The sequence below is a fragment of the Chiloscyllium plagiosum genome, chromosome 13 (genome assembly GCF_004010195.1).
Source record: "Chiloscyllium plagiosum isolate BGI_BamShark_2017 chromosome 13, ASM401019v2, whole genome shotgun sequence".
NCBI classification, from domain to species: Eukaryota; Metazoa; Chordata; class Chondrichthyes; order Orectolobiformes; family Hemiscylliidae; genus Chiloscyllium; species Chiloscyllium plagiosum.
Window position 1 is genome coordinate 1,281,180 of NC_057722.1, and position 16,231 is coordinate 1,297,410.

Below are 16,231 nucleotides of genomic sequence, written 5' to 3' on the forward strand. Positions count from 1 at the left end.
CTCTTTGGCCCAACAAGTCCCCACCGACCTGCTGAAGCGCAACCCACCCAGACCCATTCCCCTATATTTACCCCTTCACCTAACACTACGGGCAATTTAGCATGGCCAATTCACCTCACATGCACATTTTTGGACTGTGGGAGGAAACTGGAGCACCCGGAGGAAATGCAGACACTGGGAGAATGTGCAAACTCCACACAGACAGTCGCCTGAGGCGGGAATTGAACCTGGATCTCTGGCGCTGTGAGGCAGCCATGCTAACCACTGTGCCACCGTGCCACCCATAAATTTACGTTTATTTAATTCCCCAACCCTTCAGAAATTAAGAAATCAATCTAACTGTATCACTGAGAAATTAAGAAAAACTGAAGCTGAAGTTATTTAAAGTTCTTGGCTTTATTTTCAGAGAGAGAAGGAAGACATCTGTTCGAGCATTTACATTAGCTCTTTGTTGATCCTAACATCCACCCTTACATTATTATGCTTAGTTGCTTTCCATATTGTAACCTTATCTCTGCAAGAAGTTCTAGGTCCATATTTTGATTATTAGCTCAGAATGTTTATTGAGCGATTAGTTGCTTTTGACTAGGGTTATGTTTGTATTTATAAGGGATTAAGTACTGACGAGATTTAAGTATTAATTGAGCTTAGATGGAGTCACACAGCATGGAAGCAGGCCCTTTTGTCCAAGCAGTCTATGCAAACATAACCCCAAACTAAATTAGTCCCGCCTGCCTGCTCCTGGCTCATATCTCACCAAACCTTTTCTATTCATATGCTTATCCAAATGTCTTGACATGTATAAGACTACCATCAAATATCAAATCACCATTTATAATTATATTTTATTTTAACTTTTATGGAATTAACTGCCAGTGGAAGAGATTGAGGCGGGTCCATTCACTACATTTAAAATACATTTGGACAAATACATGGATAGGAAAGGATTATAAGGATATGATCCAAGTGCAGGGAAGTGGGGTTAGTGTGGATGGACATTTTGGTTGGCAAGGACCAGTTTGGGCCCAAGGACCTATCTCCATGCTATAGGCCTCTATGACTCTCATTCAATATGGTCCTTGCAGTCTGCCCATAATAGATACTGGGTGATTTGGGTTATCATGAATTGGCATTAAGTCAGTATAGGACTATAAGAGGCTCGAGGGTTTCGCATAATGTCACATTCAATCACAGACAACTGAGTCAAGCCTTTTACAAAGGACTCAGCAGCCTCTGTAGCCACCTTTAATCACAGTTCAGTGCTGGTCAGTTTAATTCCACCACTCACTCTAGAACAAGCTACACACTATTTGGTTGAGTTTCTCCAGCAACATGCTGGGAGATTTCCCTTAATCCTACAGCCTGTCTTGGGAACAAAAGTCTGGGTCAATGTGTATTACTGTGTGTGCATGTGTGAGAGAGATTGTCTTTGTGCCTGTGTGTCTGTCTGTATACAATGATGTATGTATGCATGTGTGTTGGAGAGAGTGTGCACATGAGTGTTTGTGCTGAAATGTACATCAGTTTGTCAGTGCTTGTTTGTGAGAGATGTGGGAAGACTAAGCGGCTGTGTGTTTGAGAGTGCAGGGGAGAGGAGGTGTGTCTGTTTTTGTGAGTGTTGAGTGCGAATGTAGATTCAAGAGAGACGGAGTATATCTGTATGTGTGCTTGACAGTGTGTGAGAGAAAAATCGTGAGTGTGTCAATGGTATGTATGTGTGCCCTTGCATCTATGAGAGGGAGTGCATAGCACTGTGGGGTGGCATGGTGGCACTGTGGGGTGGCACAGAGACATTGAAGTTAGCACTGCTGCCTCACAGTACCAAGGACCGGAGTGTGATTCCAGCCTCGAGCAATTGTCTGTGTGGAGTTTGCACATTCTCCATGGTGTCTGTGTGGGATTCCTCTGGGTGCTCTGGCTTCCTCCCACAATCCAAGGATGTGTAGGTTCAGTGGATTGGCCATAGTGTCCAGATGGATTAGCCATGGGAAATACAGGGATAGACTAGGGATGTGGGTATGGATGGGATGTTCTTTGGAGGGTCAATGTAAACTCAATGGACTGAATGGCCTGATTGCACTCTGTAGGGAATCTCTGAGTGTGTGTGTCTGTTTGGAAGTTTTGCAAATGTAATATATGCTGTGGATTCTCAGGGGAATATCATGAGACTCCATTTCCTTTCAGTTACAACCCATGGAAATTGTACATGGGAATACGTGGGAAATTGTACCATGATAATGTGGCCAGAGAAATTATTCTCAAGAAGACAGCATTCTCCATCAGCAGTAAGCTGAAACACAAGCGGAAAATATTGTGTAAGAAAAGCAGAACAATCCGGAAAACTGAAGCATCCACACAAAGGACAGTTTGAATATGGTGACAGGAGAATAGCCACCATTCACTGAATTGCCACACTCACATTGTGAAGTGCGGACATTAATACTGTCACCACCAATTGTTACCTTGGTGCAGCCTGGAATGTTCTGGCTCTGTACAGATTATTATTTCACAGAACAATGATTTTCCCAACACAGCTTAGCTTAAAAATCCCTTCTCAACCTCTTTTCAACACCATGCAAAACTTTTGATTTAACACAACCTTCCAGATGTCAGAAATTCAAATTGCTTGTTAGCTTAGTGAATGTGAATTACTGAGTTCTTCTCAATTGTAAAATAGAAGTCACATTTGAACAAGCTGCTGCCATAATTAAAATCATCCAAGCTTTGATGTGGTATCTCAGTTCAGCAGCATTACTTTCTTATTTATTCCCATGTTGTTTTTCAAATTGATTTTATTGAGCTCATTCTAACTACAGTAGCTCTTGTGAAAACATCCTCTCAAAATATTTATTTTAGTTATATATTTTAAACATTTGTCTTTGTAACAGAGTACTGTGTGCACACAGAATAAGAGCAGAAATAGACCATTCAATAAGATCATGGTTCATCTGAAAACAAAAAAATGCTGGAAATCACAGTGGGTCAGGCAGGAGACAGCAAGCTAATGTCTCATTAGCTTGCTCTCTGTCCATGAATGCTGCCTGACCCGCTGTGATTTCCAGCATTTTTTGTTTTTAATACAGATTCCAGCATCTGCAGTAATTTGCTCCTATCAGGGCTGATCTGTTTTTGTTTTGAATTCCACATCTAGAGCACAATGGTTAGCACTGCTATCTCACAGCACCAAGGACCAGGGTTTGATTCCACCCTCAGGTAACTGTCTGTGTGGAGTCCTCCCTGTGGCTGCTTTTCCTCCGGTGATCAGGTTAGGTGGGTTGGCCATGTTAAATTGCGCCATAGTGTCCGAGGATATGCAGGCTAAATGGATTAGGGGATGGATCACGGATCATTCCTGATGAAGGGCTTTTGCCCGAAACGTCAATTTTCCTGCTCCTCAGATACTGCCTGACCTGCTGTGCTTTTCCAACACCACTCTAATCTTGACTCTAATCTCCAGCATCTGCAATACCCACTTCCCACTTCCGCCCAGGCTAAATGGATTGGCCATGGGAAATGTAAGGTTGTGGGTCTGGATGGGATGCTCTTCAGAGGGTCGGTGTGGACTCAATTGGCCAGATTGCCTGTTTCCACATTGTAGGGATTGTGTGACTTTAATCAACCACCAATTCCCTTTTGTTTCCTGGGCCTAATAATGATAATCCACCTACCTTGTTTTTCATTCATTCGTGGGATATAGGTATCGCTGGCTGGGCCAGCATTTATTGCGCATTGCCCTAGTTGCCCTTGTGAGGGTGGGGGTGGTGAGCTCCCTTCTTGAAATACTGCAGTCAATGTTATGTAGATAGACTCACAATTCTATAAGGGAGGGAATTCCAGGATTTTGATCATCAACAGTGAAGGAACAGCAAAATATTTGTAAGGCAGGATGGTGGGTAGCCTGGAGGGGAATTTGCAGATGGTGGTAGTGTTCACATGTATCTACTGCCTTTGTCCTTCTAGATAGCAGTAGTTGTGAGTTTGGAAGGTGCTGTCTGAGGACCCTTGGTGGATTTCTGCAGCATATCATGTAGATAGTACACACCACTGCTCCTGAGTTGAGGGAACTGGATGTTTGCGAGTACGGTGCTAATCCAGCAGGCTGCTTTGCCCTGGTTGGTGCCCAGCTTCTTGAGTTTGTTGGACTGGAAAGATCCAAAATGTAGCCCCAGCTGAGTGTTGTGGGTCAATCGAAAGATCCTACATCTTTGTTGCCCTCTTTGGATAAATTTGCTGCTTTTATTTCCAGCTCCTTGAAGACTTGCAGTACTATGAAAGACAAATGAGGGACAGGCTTAACTCCACTCTTAAATGAGGGAGGAAAGGCTAGCAAGATCCTGGTGGGAGTGAAGGAGAGGGAGGGATGGGGGCAGTCAGCCTTACCTCTTGTAATTTTTGCTTTAGTCCCCACTGGTGTTGGAGAGCCCAGTCCCAGGTTTGACAATGGGCCTTCGACATGCATGGGCACCATGTGCAGGGCGGCACAGTGACTCAGTGGTTGGCAGGTACCTGGGTTTGATTTCACCCTCAGGCAACTGTCTGTGTGGAGTTTGCACCATCTCCCCGTGTCTGCATGAATTTCCTCTGGGTGCACCAGTTTCCTCCCACAGTCTGAAGATGTGCAGGTTAGGTGGACTGGCCAAGCCAGGTTGCCCTGTACTGTCCAAGGATGTGCAGGCTAGGTGGGTTAGCCATGGGATATGCAGGGTTACAGGGAGAGGGTTTTGGGGAGGGTGGGGGGTATTGCGTCTGGGTGTGTGTGTTGGGGGGATGCTCTTTGGAGGGTCACTGTGGACTCAATGGGCTGAATGGCCTGCTTCTACACTTTAGGGATTCTATGATTTGATGAAGATTGCAGTGGCTGAAAGCTGACAGATACTGATCCAAAGATGATGTGGAACAGACTCTGGACCAGAATCCGAAAAACTGATGCTGAAAAAGATTGACTTTCAATATTGCTAACAGCAGAGTGAGATCTCAGTGTTGCTAATAGATTGAGCACACTGATTACTAATGAATGTAGTTAAACATTACTGGATTTGTCCTGCCAGAATCCTCATTGTGGTTCCAACTCAGTTGGCAACCACTTGGCCAACATCTGGGCTTCACAAATCGCAGTCACCAGTATTCCTGATAGAGGTCAGGAGAACTCTCCACTCTCCTCTTATCATGTTCACTGCGTGCCCTCAAAGGAAATAGAGAGGGAGAGTAAATGTAAATGTTGTCCAGATCAAAAGATCAACATAGTTGGTATACATAATATAAGTTGAAACTTTATTGCTGGAACAGCACAGCAGGTCAGACAGCATCCAGGGAACAGGAGATTCGACGTTTCGGGCACAGGCCCTTCTTCAGGAAGGGAATATAATATAACCCACTCTAAGTGGGCTCGCCTTGGGACACCTTCATGATGGTGTGACAGGTGTCCCGCCTCATTCACTCCCCACCTGCCACTGTCCCCGGAGCGGGTCGACCAGAAGCGAGAGCCCCTCCGGGTTCGCCTCCCCGCCTCACCGGGTTAGTGAATATAACCCACATAATATAACCCACTCTAAGCCCAACAGAAAAACCCAGTTGAATACAAACAGCCCAATCTAATGTAATTGCCCTCCAGCCCAAAACAGCATTGCACCGCCACATCACCCTCCCACCACCAAGCCCATTAAAATCCCAAACTTCAATATAGCTGTCCCAGTCCAAACAAACACCTAGTACAATGTACCACCAAGTTAAATGTAGCTGCCCAGTCCAACACAACCCCCAATTCAATAAAAACCCCAGGTCCAAAATACACTGGTTCCCACCAAATCCAATACAACACTCCTGCATCCAATAAACCCTCCCCCCAACATTCCAATATATTCCCTCAGCCCATGAGGAGGTGGTGGTGTTTTGGGGTAATGTTCTAGGATACATGGATTCAATCCCACTATGGCAGATGGTGAAATTTGAATTCAATAAAAATCTGAATTTTTATTCACTAACCATTCCCACGTAATCACTGCTGATGGATGTAAAACAAAACTGGTTCACTTTGTCCAAAGTAATCCCTAGCTTATAATAAAAACTTCAGTCTGATTGAAACACATCAATCTGATATAACTTCGCCCTCCTCTATACAATATAATGCTTCCAGTTTAGGGAAGGAAGTTCACCACCCTGACCTGGTCTGGCCTCCATGTGACTCTAGATCCACCACAATGTGGTTTAACTCTTTATTCACCTCTGGGCAATCACACAATGGATTACTGAGGATGGGCAATTAGAACTGGCCTAGCCGGCAATGCCCACATCTCATGAATAAATTTAAAAAACTCCATCCACTATAATTTCATTCAATATAATTCTCATCCATCCAACATAATCCTTCTGTACAACATAATGCACCCCATTTAATATCATCCTCCCTTTGCAGTTGAAGAAGTTATTTTTGAGGGTAATTTTTCCAATACAATACAATTTCTCCTTGTCCAATATCATCTCCCCCATTCCAACATGAGTCCTCCTTGTCAAATATCATCTCCTCCAGTCCAATGTAAGTCCACTTTGTCTAATACAATCCACTTTTGTCCAATGTAATCGCCAGTTCCTAATAAAAACTTCAGACTGATTGAAACAGACCAATCTGATATAACCTGCCCCCACCATCAGTACAATGTCACCTCAATACTCTCAGCCTGCAGTAAATGTCTCTTACTACAAAGTAAATCTGAGAGATAATGTTTATTCACAAATAACCAAAAAACTAAATGTGATTGGAAACAAACCTCTCTAGTCCAGAGATCAGTTTAAAAATTAACTCAGCCTCGTAATGAGCACAAGACTAATAATAATTATTGTTGTCACACAGTTCTTCATTAACAGCTGTAGCTTTGATTATGATTTCCATTTTGCTTCTTTGTTTGACTACATCTGAAGATTGGGAGAAGCTAAGGACGGTTTGACCCTGGCTATCTCCTGCCAGTTTAAATATTTACCCTTAGGAATGAATCCAGAGCTCCATTCTCCATGAACTCTGTGATGATCATCACCGGACGACTTTTGGTGACCACCCCTTCCAAGCGGATGATGTTCGGATGGTCAAACTGACCCATGATACTGGCCTCACTTAGAAAGTCCCGCCGCTGCTTCTCGGAGTAGCCGGCCTTCAGGGTCTTAATCGCTGCGTAGATTTCACGTTTCGCAGGCAACTTGAGGCGACCCTTGTAGACTTCCCCAAATTCCCCTGTGTGGAGGCAGGAAGGAAAATACGCAGGAGTTGATTTGCAACAAACAAAAACTTCAATCACCCCATTACCGAAAACAGTCAGAGTCTATTCTGGTTAGGAGAAGTGAATCAACACACAAAGTACCACAAACTCAACAAGATGTACCTGCTCCAATTACTTCCTCAATTTTCACACAAGAGACATCAATCTCCTTGGCAAACTCCCGGACGGCCTCATTTGGGTCCTCATAAGTGAATGGATCAATGTAAATCTTCATCCCGGGAGAACCTAGAGAGAGCAGACAGCAGGTATCAGTCAAATCAGCTGCTGCTACTGCATTTCGATAAAAAAAAGGAGTGGTTAGAGCCTTACATCCCTTTGTGGTGCCTGTAATGAATACCAAAGCACTGATCTACTCAGGGAAAAGAAATGATGCTTCGATTTTTCTGTTGTGCGAGACAGCAGCAGAGAAATGGCCTAAAAAGGGCATGTATAGCTCCCCTGAAGTACAGAACCTCATGATTTATGAGCTCCCTTCTACCTTTGGATACATTAATTTATTCTCACAGCAATAATCCTTTGCCAACGGACAGAAGTGGCTGGAGGTATTGAACAATTCAACAACTTGAAATACTTTATTACAACAAAGGGCAGAAACTCAGATAGAGAATGGAAGACTTGATTGGAATTTAAAGTAAGAGTTTCACAGCTCAATAAAGTTTTCTAATTTGCTTTTCTCTCTGCCCATTCCCCTGCTAGCAGGTTCATCTGGGTACATTTTTACCTCATTACAACATCATTAAGAGCCCAATGTCTAGTAGGTCAACAGTCTAGAGTGAATCTTAATTGTACTGCTTAAATATTCGTGCAGAAATATTTGAACAGCTCTTGAAATATTAATTGCAGACGATACGCTCCTTTCTTGGCCTGCTCTACTTACAGCAGTCATTGGTGTGTGAGCTGAATGGGAAGCAGGCTTGGTGCAAAATTCCTGTACCCAAGGGAGGCCTGTAGAAACAGTCCTTGCTCTATTTCCTATCTAATCACAGCACACAGACATGCAAATGACTCTTTGTGACAGCCCAGTATGCTAGCTTTGATGTAGTGTCTTTAAATCAGATGCTGCACATTTAAGCAGTGTACTGGGTGCGCCTGGAATTGGTATTCAATATTCATCAAGTAATTGCAAAGTGATCTGTGCAGCAACTTTAGTCCTGATGGAACACCACCACCCAGCTTTTAATTCCTTATGAATCACTGACTGGAATAGAAATGGAATTGGTCTCAAGGTTGAAAACAAATTCACACTATTCAAAGAATTATATACCTGCACCCGTAGGTCCCTCTGTTCTACAACACTACACAAGGCCCAACCATTAATTGTAGAAGTCCTACCCTTATTTGTTGGACCAAACTACAATGCCTCCCATTTATCCAGATTGTACTCCATCTGTCATTTTTTATCCCATTGACCCATTTGATCAAAATCCCTTTGTAATCCGAGAATATCTTCACTGTCTACTATGCTACCAGTTTTGTTGTCATCCACAAACTTACTAGCCATGCATTCTCATCCAAATCGTTTATGTAAATAATAAATGAAAGAGGACCCAGAACCAATCCCAACTGCTGCCAAAAGTCTCATTCGTGTCTTTGTTATATCTGGACTTGGCTATTCTAATTCACTCCTGGCTTGTCTCTAATATTCTACCCAGCAACACCTTTGCTAACTCCCAAAAACAGGAGCTCATCTCTGATGTCCATGACTTAATTTACACCCAGACCTGTTCCTCGACCACCCCTTTGCATGCTGACCTATACTCCCTGACCTCCTGGTCAAACAATGTCTTGACTTCAAAATACTCATCCTCTTCAACCATGGTCTGAATTCTCTGTAATTTTCTTCAGTCCCACAACCCTCCAAGATAATACGCACTCTTTTCATCCCAGCATCCTGCACATCCCACTCTGTATAGGCATGGCATTCCGTCTTCCTTTATTCATTGATGGGATGTGGGCATTGCTAGTGAGGTCAGCATTTGTTTTCTGTAACCAATTGTCCTGTATCTGAGGAGTTGAAAATGGTGCTGAATACTATTTAGATTACATTACAGTGTGGAAACAGGTCCTTCGGCCCAACAAGTCCACACCGACCCGCTGAAGCGCAACCCACCCATACCCCTACAGTTACCCCTTACCTAACACTACGGGCAATTTAGCATGGCCAATTCACCTGACCTGCACATCTTTGGACTGTGGGAGGAAACCGGAGCACCCGGAGGAAACCCATGCAGACACGGGGAGAACGTGCAAACTCCACACAGTCAGTCGCCTGAGGCGGGAATTGAACCCGGGTCTCTGGCGCTGTGAGGCAGCAGTGCTAACCACTGTGCCACCATGCCATTCTGATGTAATGATGGAAGGAAAGTCTTCAATGAAGCAGCTGAAGATGTTTGGACTAGGACACTAACCTAAGGAACTCCTATAGTGAGCTTCTATGACTAAGGTGATTGACCTCCAAGGACCACAACCATCTTCCTATGTGGTAGGTAGGACTCTAACCAGTGGAAAACTTGCCTCTTGATTTACATTGATTCCAGTTTTGCGAGGATTCCTTGATGCCACACTTGGTCAAATGCAGCCTTGATGTCAAGGATAATCACTATCACCTCACCGCTGGAATTCAACTGTTCTGTTCATGTTTGAACCAAGGCTGTAATGAGATTAAGAGCTGAGGCCCTGGCAGAACTCAAACTGGGGGTCATTAAGCAGGTTATTGCTGAGCTGGTGCTACTTGATAGCACTGTTGATGACACCTTCCATCACGTTACTAACCATCAAGAGTATATTGTGGGGCAGTAATTGACCAGATTGGATCTGAGCAATTTTCAGCACAGTTGGGTAGATGCCAGCCTGCTCCCCAGATCCTCACTGCTAGATTTGGATGGATTGCAGAGCTTAGATCTGATTGATTAGCACTAAGATTGCTTAGCCCGCCTATGCAAGATGTTCTGCCAGACTTGTTGGCCTTCTGACTCACAGAACTGCACGTGCATTCAGAGACATCTGTTCCCCACGTCCTCACTCACCTCATGGAATCCAGGAACAGTGGGGAGTGGGTGGTTTGGTGGTTCCTGGTGTCCAAGGTAGGATTTAAGGGCTGTAAGCTGATCCAGTGCCTGAACAAAGTCTTTAGTACCAGCAGTAACATTATCCTCCTCATACATTATAAACACTGAGATGATGCAGGATATGTTTTGACTGCTTTATAGTAAAAGTAAAAATAACAAATTATATATCCATCCTTAACTGTTGAACTTCTTTGACATATTTTGTGCTTGATTTCATGGTGCCATGATTTAAGTTCAGATCCTTGGAAAGATAAGGTTACCCAGATATAGTCTGATTTTAAACAACTCAAAAGTCTTTGAGTGTAATTCAAGTACCATGTCAGTCGCAACTTCCTTCCCTGCTCGCTGATAAGATCTGGCTTCCTGGTTTACACACACTTCTACCATTCCTCTCACCCTCACCTCTTGGATTACAAGTCTTGACAATGCTCCCAATCACTATCTGTCATTGCTGAAAAATAACTTGCAACTGGAAGTTGAGGAATCTCAATGATGCTGGAATCTACATTGGCTACTTTTAAACAGGAAACCCGTCAGGTTGTTCCGAGGGGTTGCTGCTCTGTTTGTTGTGAATTGACTGCACCTATCAGTAACTCTGAGAATCTAATCGTCAATCAGCATTCTGGTGACTGTTTTCAGATTGGGTGATGAGTGGAATACGAACTGATGTTCTCAGTGAAGAGGATGCATTTGTTATTTTTTGAAGGAGAGGGAATGTCAGGCTGATCTGTTAGTGTACACTGCTGCTATGTACTGTCAGCAGCAGTGTATGCTAACAGATCAACCTGACAGTACATAGCAGCAGTGTACACTAACAGATCAGCCTGACAGTACATAACAGCAGTGTACGCTAACAGATCAACCTGACAGTACATAGCAGCAGTGTACGCTAACAGATCAACCTGACAGTACATAGCAGCAGTGTACGCTAACAGATCAGCCTGACAGGTTGATCTGTTAGCGTACACTGCTGCTATGTACTGTCAGGCTGATTTGTTAGTGTACACTGCTGTTATGTACTGTCAGGCTGATCTGTTAGTGTACACTGCTGTTATGTACTGTCAAACCAAGACATGGAAAAGAGAGAGAGAAGAACCTACTTGCATTTATATAGTACCCTTCATTGTCTGAAGATGTCCCAGAAATGCTTTACAGATGAAGTTATTTTTGAAGTGTAGTCACTGTTGTAAAATGGGAAAAATAACAGGAAATTTGCATGCAGCAAACTCCCACAAACAGAAATGTGATAATGAACAGCGAATATGTTTTATTGGTGATGGTTGTAAAAAATATTGAAAGGATTATGTGACATCACACCCTTGTATACTCACACAGAAACATCCACGCATACACACTTAGGCACATGCATGTGCACATATGTATATGCTTACACCCATATGTACATACTGAACTGGATCATGTAGGTTACACATACACACACTCGCATAGACATGTGCACATCCATGATGATAATGTACAAATAAACAGTGTGTGGTGAAGAAATGTGCGCATCCTGGAGCTGATTCTCTGACAGGGAGTAAGTTGGGATTGCAGCATGAAGCTTGAATCTATGTGAAATGGTAGTCCTCTCTGTGTCACCGATGGTTACTTCAGGTGTACATTTAGTGAGGACCCTCACATTGTGAGAGCCCTTTCAAGGCTGCCTTTCAAATATACACAGACTCAGTCATAGAGTCACAGAGTTATACAGCACAGAAACAGACCCTTTGATCCAACTTGTCCACCAGCTGCCCGACCTGCTGTGGTTTTCCAGCACCACACTCTCGGCTCTGATCTCCAGCAACTGCAGTCTTCACTTTCTACTACTGACCAATGAAGGCAAGGGTGCCAAATACCTTCTTCACTACCTTGTCTACCTGCATCTCCATTTTCTTCGAACTATGCACCAGTGCACCTAGGTCTCTTATTTTTTCAGCAACACTCCCTACAGCCCAACCATTAACAATACAAGTCCAAATTGGTTTGCCTTCCCAAAATGCAACAGATCACATTTATCCAAATTAAACTCCCTGACCTATTGGCCCATCTGATCAAAGTCCCATTGGTCTCCAGTTCAAAAAAAACCCTACCATCTCCCTCGATCTTCTACCTTCAAGCCAATTTTGTATCTAACTGGCTAGATCTCCCTGGATCTCATGTGGTCTAACATTGCTAACTGGTCTTCCATGAGGAACCTTGTTGAATGCCTTGCTGAAATTCATATAGACAACATCTACTGCTCTGCATTCATCAATTTTCTTTGTTGCTCTTGAAAAAGCTCAATCAAGTTAATGAGACATGATTTCTCACACACAAAGCCATGTTGGCAATCCCTAATCTGTCCTTGCATTTCCAACTGCATGTAAATCCTGTCCCTCAGAATCCCCTCCAACAATTTACCCGCCACTTACGTCAGGCTCAATGGCTTATAGTTCCCTGGCTTTTTCTCACCACCTTCCTTAAACATTGGCACCACATTAGCCACCCTTCAGTCTTCTGGCACCTCACCTGTGGCTATCGATGATGCAAACATCTTAGCAAAGGGCCCAGCAATCACTTGTCACGCTTCCCACAAAGTTCTGGGATGCATCCTATATCAGTGTCAAGTTCTAAAAACTTGAAGCTAACTTTTTTTTCAATAGGGAAATACAGTTTTTTTTTTAAATATTCAGGGTGTGTAAAGGCTAAATGGGGAAGGATAGAAACAATGAACAAGAAAGAAGCATGGAAATTCCTAAAGCACATGAAATATAGAGGAGTCAGTCACAATGTGAAGTTGCCTGCCTGTCCTTTGGTGACTGGGGTGGTGCCTGAAGGGAAGCCTACCTTCTGTCGGTCTCCAGAAGGTACGGTGCATGGTAGAACTGGTTGGACATGGTGGAGGACGTGCGCACCAAACAAAAACCTGATAAAATAGTATTTACCGGTAGGGCTGAGTGTGAGCTGGACTGACAATTTGTCGTACATGTGCCACTGACCCATCCAAAGCGCTCTCACAACCTCACTTTGCATCATCTCACCACATCCATTAACTCAGGACACTGTCAGGTTGCAGTACCAGACTGAAATTCACACATAACCACACCAGTGGTCCTCCATGTAGGTAGATGGGGTCTTCTGCTGGACCTAAGTTGAAGATGCTTCATGCTAATTTCCCTGCCTGAAATAGCAGTATGGATGTGGTTCTTACTTGCGATATGTGCTACATGCCAAATAGTGTGCCGCAGATCGAGGACGACCAGGTAGCTTTGTCTGCACCTCTATGTTCCCAGTTCAGACCTTTCCCTCACATCACATATTGTTTCTGTGGAAATCCATGTTTGTTCCCTGCTTGTAGCCACCCCGTTCAGTTGAGACAGATGGCACTCGTCTGGCTGTTTCTGTATTAGGTGTCCCATTCGCAATACCCAATTCCTGCCTCAGGTTTAAGTTGTAACACTCTGTCTTTCTCTTTCTCCTCCCAACATGCTAAGGTCGTAGACAACCTCCCCAGAACCACCAACAGTGATTTAAAGATTAAACAGTCCCATAGGTGGTGAGATGTGTACTTTCCGCAATGCCAGGCTACATCCTCCAGAAAATGACAAATGGGCTGGGTGCACACTGGCCTGATAAACCCCCTTACCCGATACCATCTTGTGTCATTGCTCGATGGAAGTGTCCTGAAAAGCAGAATAAAATTGAAGAAACAAACAGCAGCAGCTTTGAGTCAGTGAGTAATGCAATTAGAGCAAAGTGCTGAGAGTGAGCTGTCAGCAACAAGGATGTAAAGTGTGCTGCAGCTGAGCGGACCATGCACAAATCAGCTCTCCTGTCTCTTTAACGCAGCAATTTGCAGGGGCTGCATTGCATTAAGGGTCTATATAATGGCTCGCCATATTTCAGAATTCCCTGACACATCCATGTAAACTGAGATTACGCACGAATATATTCAATCTCGAGCTGTGACAATGTTTATTTCGAAATATCTTCAGATGAGTGCGATTAGCCAGCTGGCACCATCTGGGAGTTTAACAACTTCCCATTAACAGGGTGTTGTGTAAACATCAGTGCCATATAAGCTGTTAGATGCATTACCATTTACTGCTGGTAATAGACTCCTCCTAATTTACTCTGCACAAAATACGCACTTGTACATCCTTGTAAGACACTGCTGTCCATCTGTGGCATTATTATACTTGTGCCTGGTGTGTGCTACTTGTAGATCACCAATCAATTAGCAACCTGCCCCTCTGTGTCTGTACTGGTCTCTTTAACCACTCCCTAGAGCAGTGAGAAATGTGGAATTATGCAGCTGGCAGGAACTTCTGCACTGAGGTTGGGATCGCAACCGAGTCAATGGTCTTCTGGTGGGAGAACGTTTTATTGAGAGGCAGGTTATTTGCAGGCCATCTGCTCATGTTCTGTCCTATCTGGAACAATGGATGGCTTCTGAGGGTGGGGTGCCCTTCACAATGCAGGCTGTCAGTTCCCACTATTAGACCACAGGGGGCACTACTGAGGGTCAGCCTGAAGGTATCTCCCATTTCTCCTGGAAAATAACATGCATGTGACCATTTGTTTCTGCTGTTTCAAAGCTCTGTGGGTAAGGCTGCGCTCTGGGTCTGGCAGCAACCCTTCAATCTGCTGGCCAGCTCCTCAACAACCTTATAATTTCTCAGGTTGTGATGATACGGTGGGGAGGGAATGTGAGTGAGGACTCAAAATTTCAACTCCGTCCAGAGAAAAGGTTTAATTACCCTTTTCCTTGCTCTTGGATAAAGTGAGGACTGCAGATGCAGGAAAATCAGAATCAAGAAGTGTGGTGTTGGAAAAGCATGGCAGGTCAGACAGCATCCGAGGAGCTGGATTTGCTGTAGGATGCTGCCTGGCCTGCTGTGCTTTTCCAGTGCCACACTTTTCAACTTTCAGCTGCTCTCAATGGCCACTTACATGAACCCTCAATCAATCCCCCTTCAAGGACCAGAAAGATCCGAGTCAGAAATAACAACACAGTGCTGGCTTCGCATACCCAGTACGTGTGATGTTCAAGTTCCCCATGACCACGATCCAGATCCTGAAACCTTCCAGGTCCTCAGATCTTTCTGTTCCACTTTTCTTTAACTCCTGGTCTGCCTCAATATTAAACATTGGCTCAGTCACAAACACACAGAATATATCCACAACTTTGCACCACCGAATGGAATGAGTTTTCTCCCTCACTAAATCTCAGATGCATAATCATGATTTAGAGTCATAGAGTCATACAGCACAGAAACAGACCCTTTGGTCCAACTTATCTATGCCAACCAAATTTCCCAAACAAAACTAGTCCCACTTACCTGAGTTTGGCCTGTATCCCTCTAAACCTTTCTTATTCATGCACCTGTCCAAATGTCTGTTAAATTTTGTAACTGTATCTGCATCTACCACTTCCTCTAGCAGTTCATTCCACATTCAAACCACCCTGTGTGTGAAAATGTTGCCCCTCAGGCCCCGTTTAAATTTTTCTCTTACCTTAAAAATATGTGCCCTAGTTTTGAAATCCCCCACCCTAAAGAAAAGACACTTGCTGTTCACTTTGTCTATGCCCCTCATGGTTTTATAATCCTCAATAAGGTCACCTTTCAGCCTCCTATGCTTCAGTGAAAAAACTCCCAGCCTATTCAGTCTATCCTTATAACTCAAACCCTCCAGACCCAGTGACATCCTGGTTAATCTTTTCTGATCCCTCTCCAATTTAATTATATCCTTCCTATAACAGGGAGACCAAACCGTAATCAGTACTCCAAAAGTGGTCTGACCAACATCTTGTATAACCTCAACTGACATCCAAATTCATGATCATGACTCAGTGGTCTGACCAATGAAGGCAAGTATGCTAAATGCCTTGTTAACCAGCCTGTCCACCTGTTA

At 43.8% G+C, this 16,231-nt stretch overlaps 1 protein-coding gene across 1 annotated transcript in view; it reads right to left on the reverse strand.

Moving 5' to 3' along the window:
* The window catches only part of LOC122555678 (ephrin type-B receptor 1), a 454,146-nt gene that overhangs the window by 57,250 nt on the left and 380,665 nt on the right, over nt 1–16,231 (reverse strand). Inside the window, exons 10-11 of the mRNA XM_043701673.1 lie at nt 7,371–7,493; nt 6,975–7,222 (exon numbers count right to left, since the gene is read on the reverse strand). Coding sequence (XP_043557608.1) covers nt 6,975–7,222; nt 7,371–7,493 — 371 coding nt within the window. The remainder of the gene's footprint in view (nt 1–6,974; nt 7,223–7,370; nt 7,494–16,231) is intronic.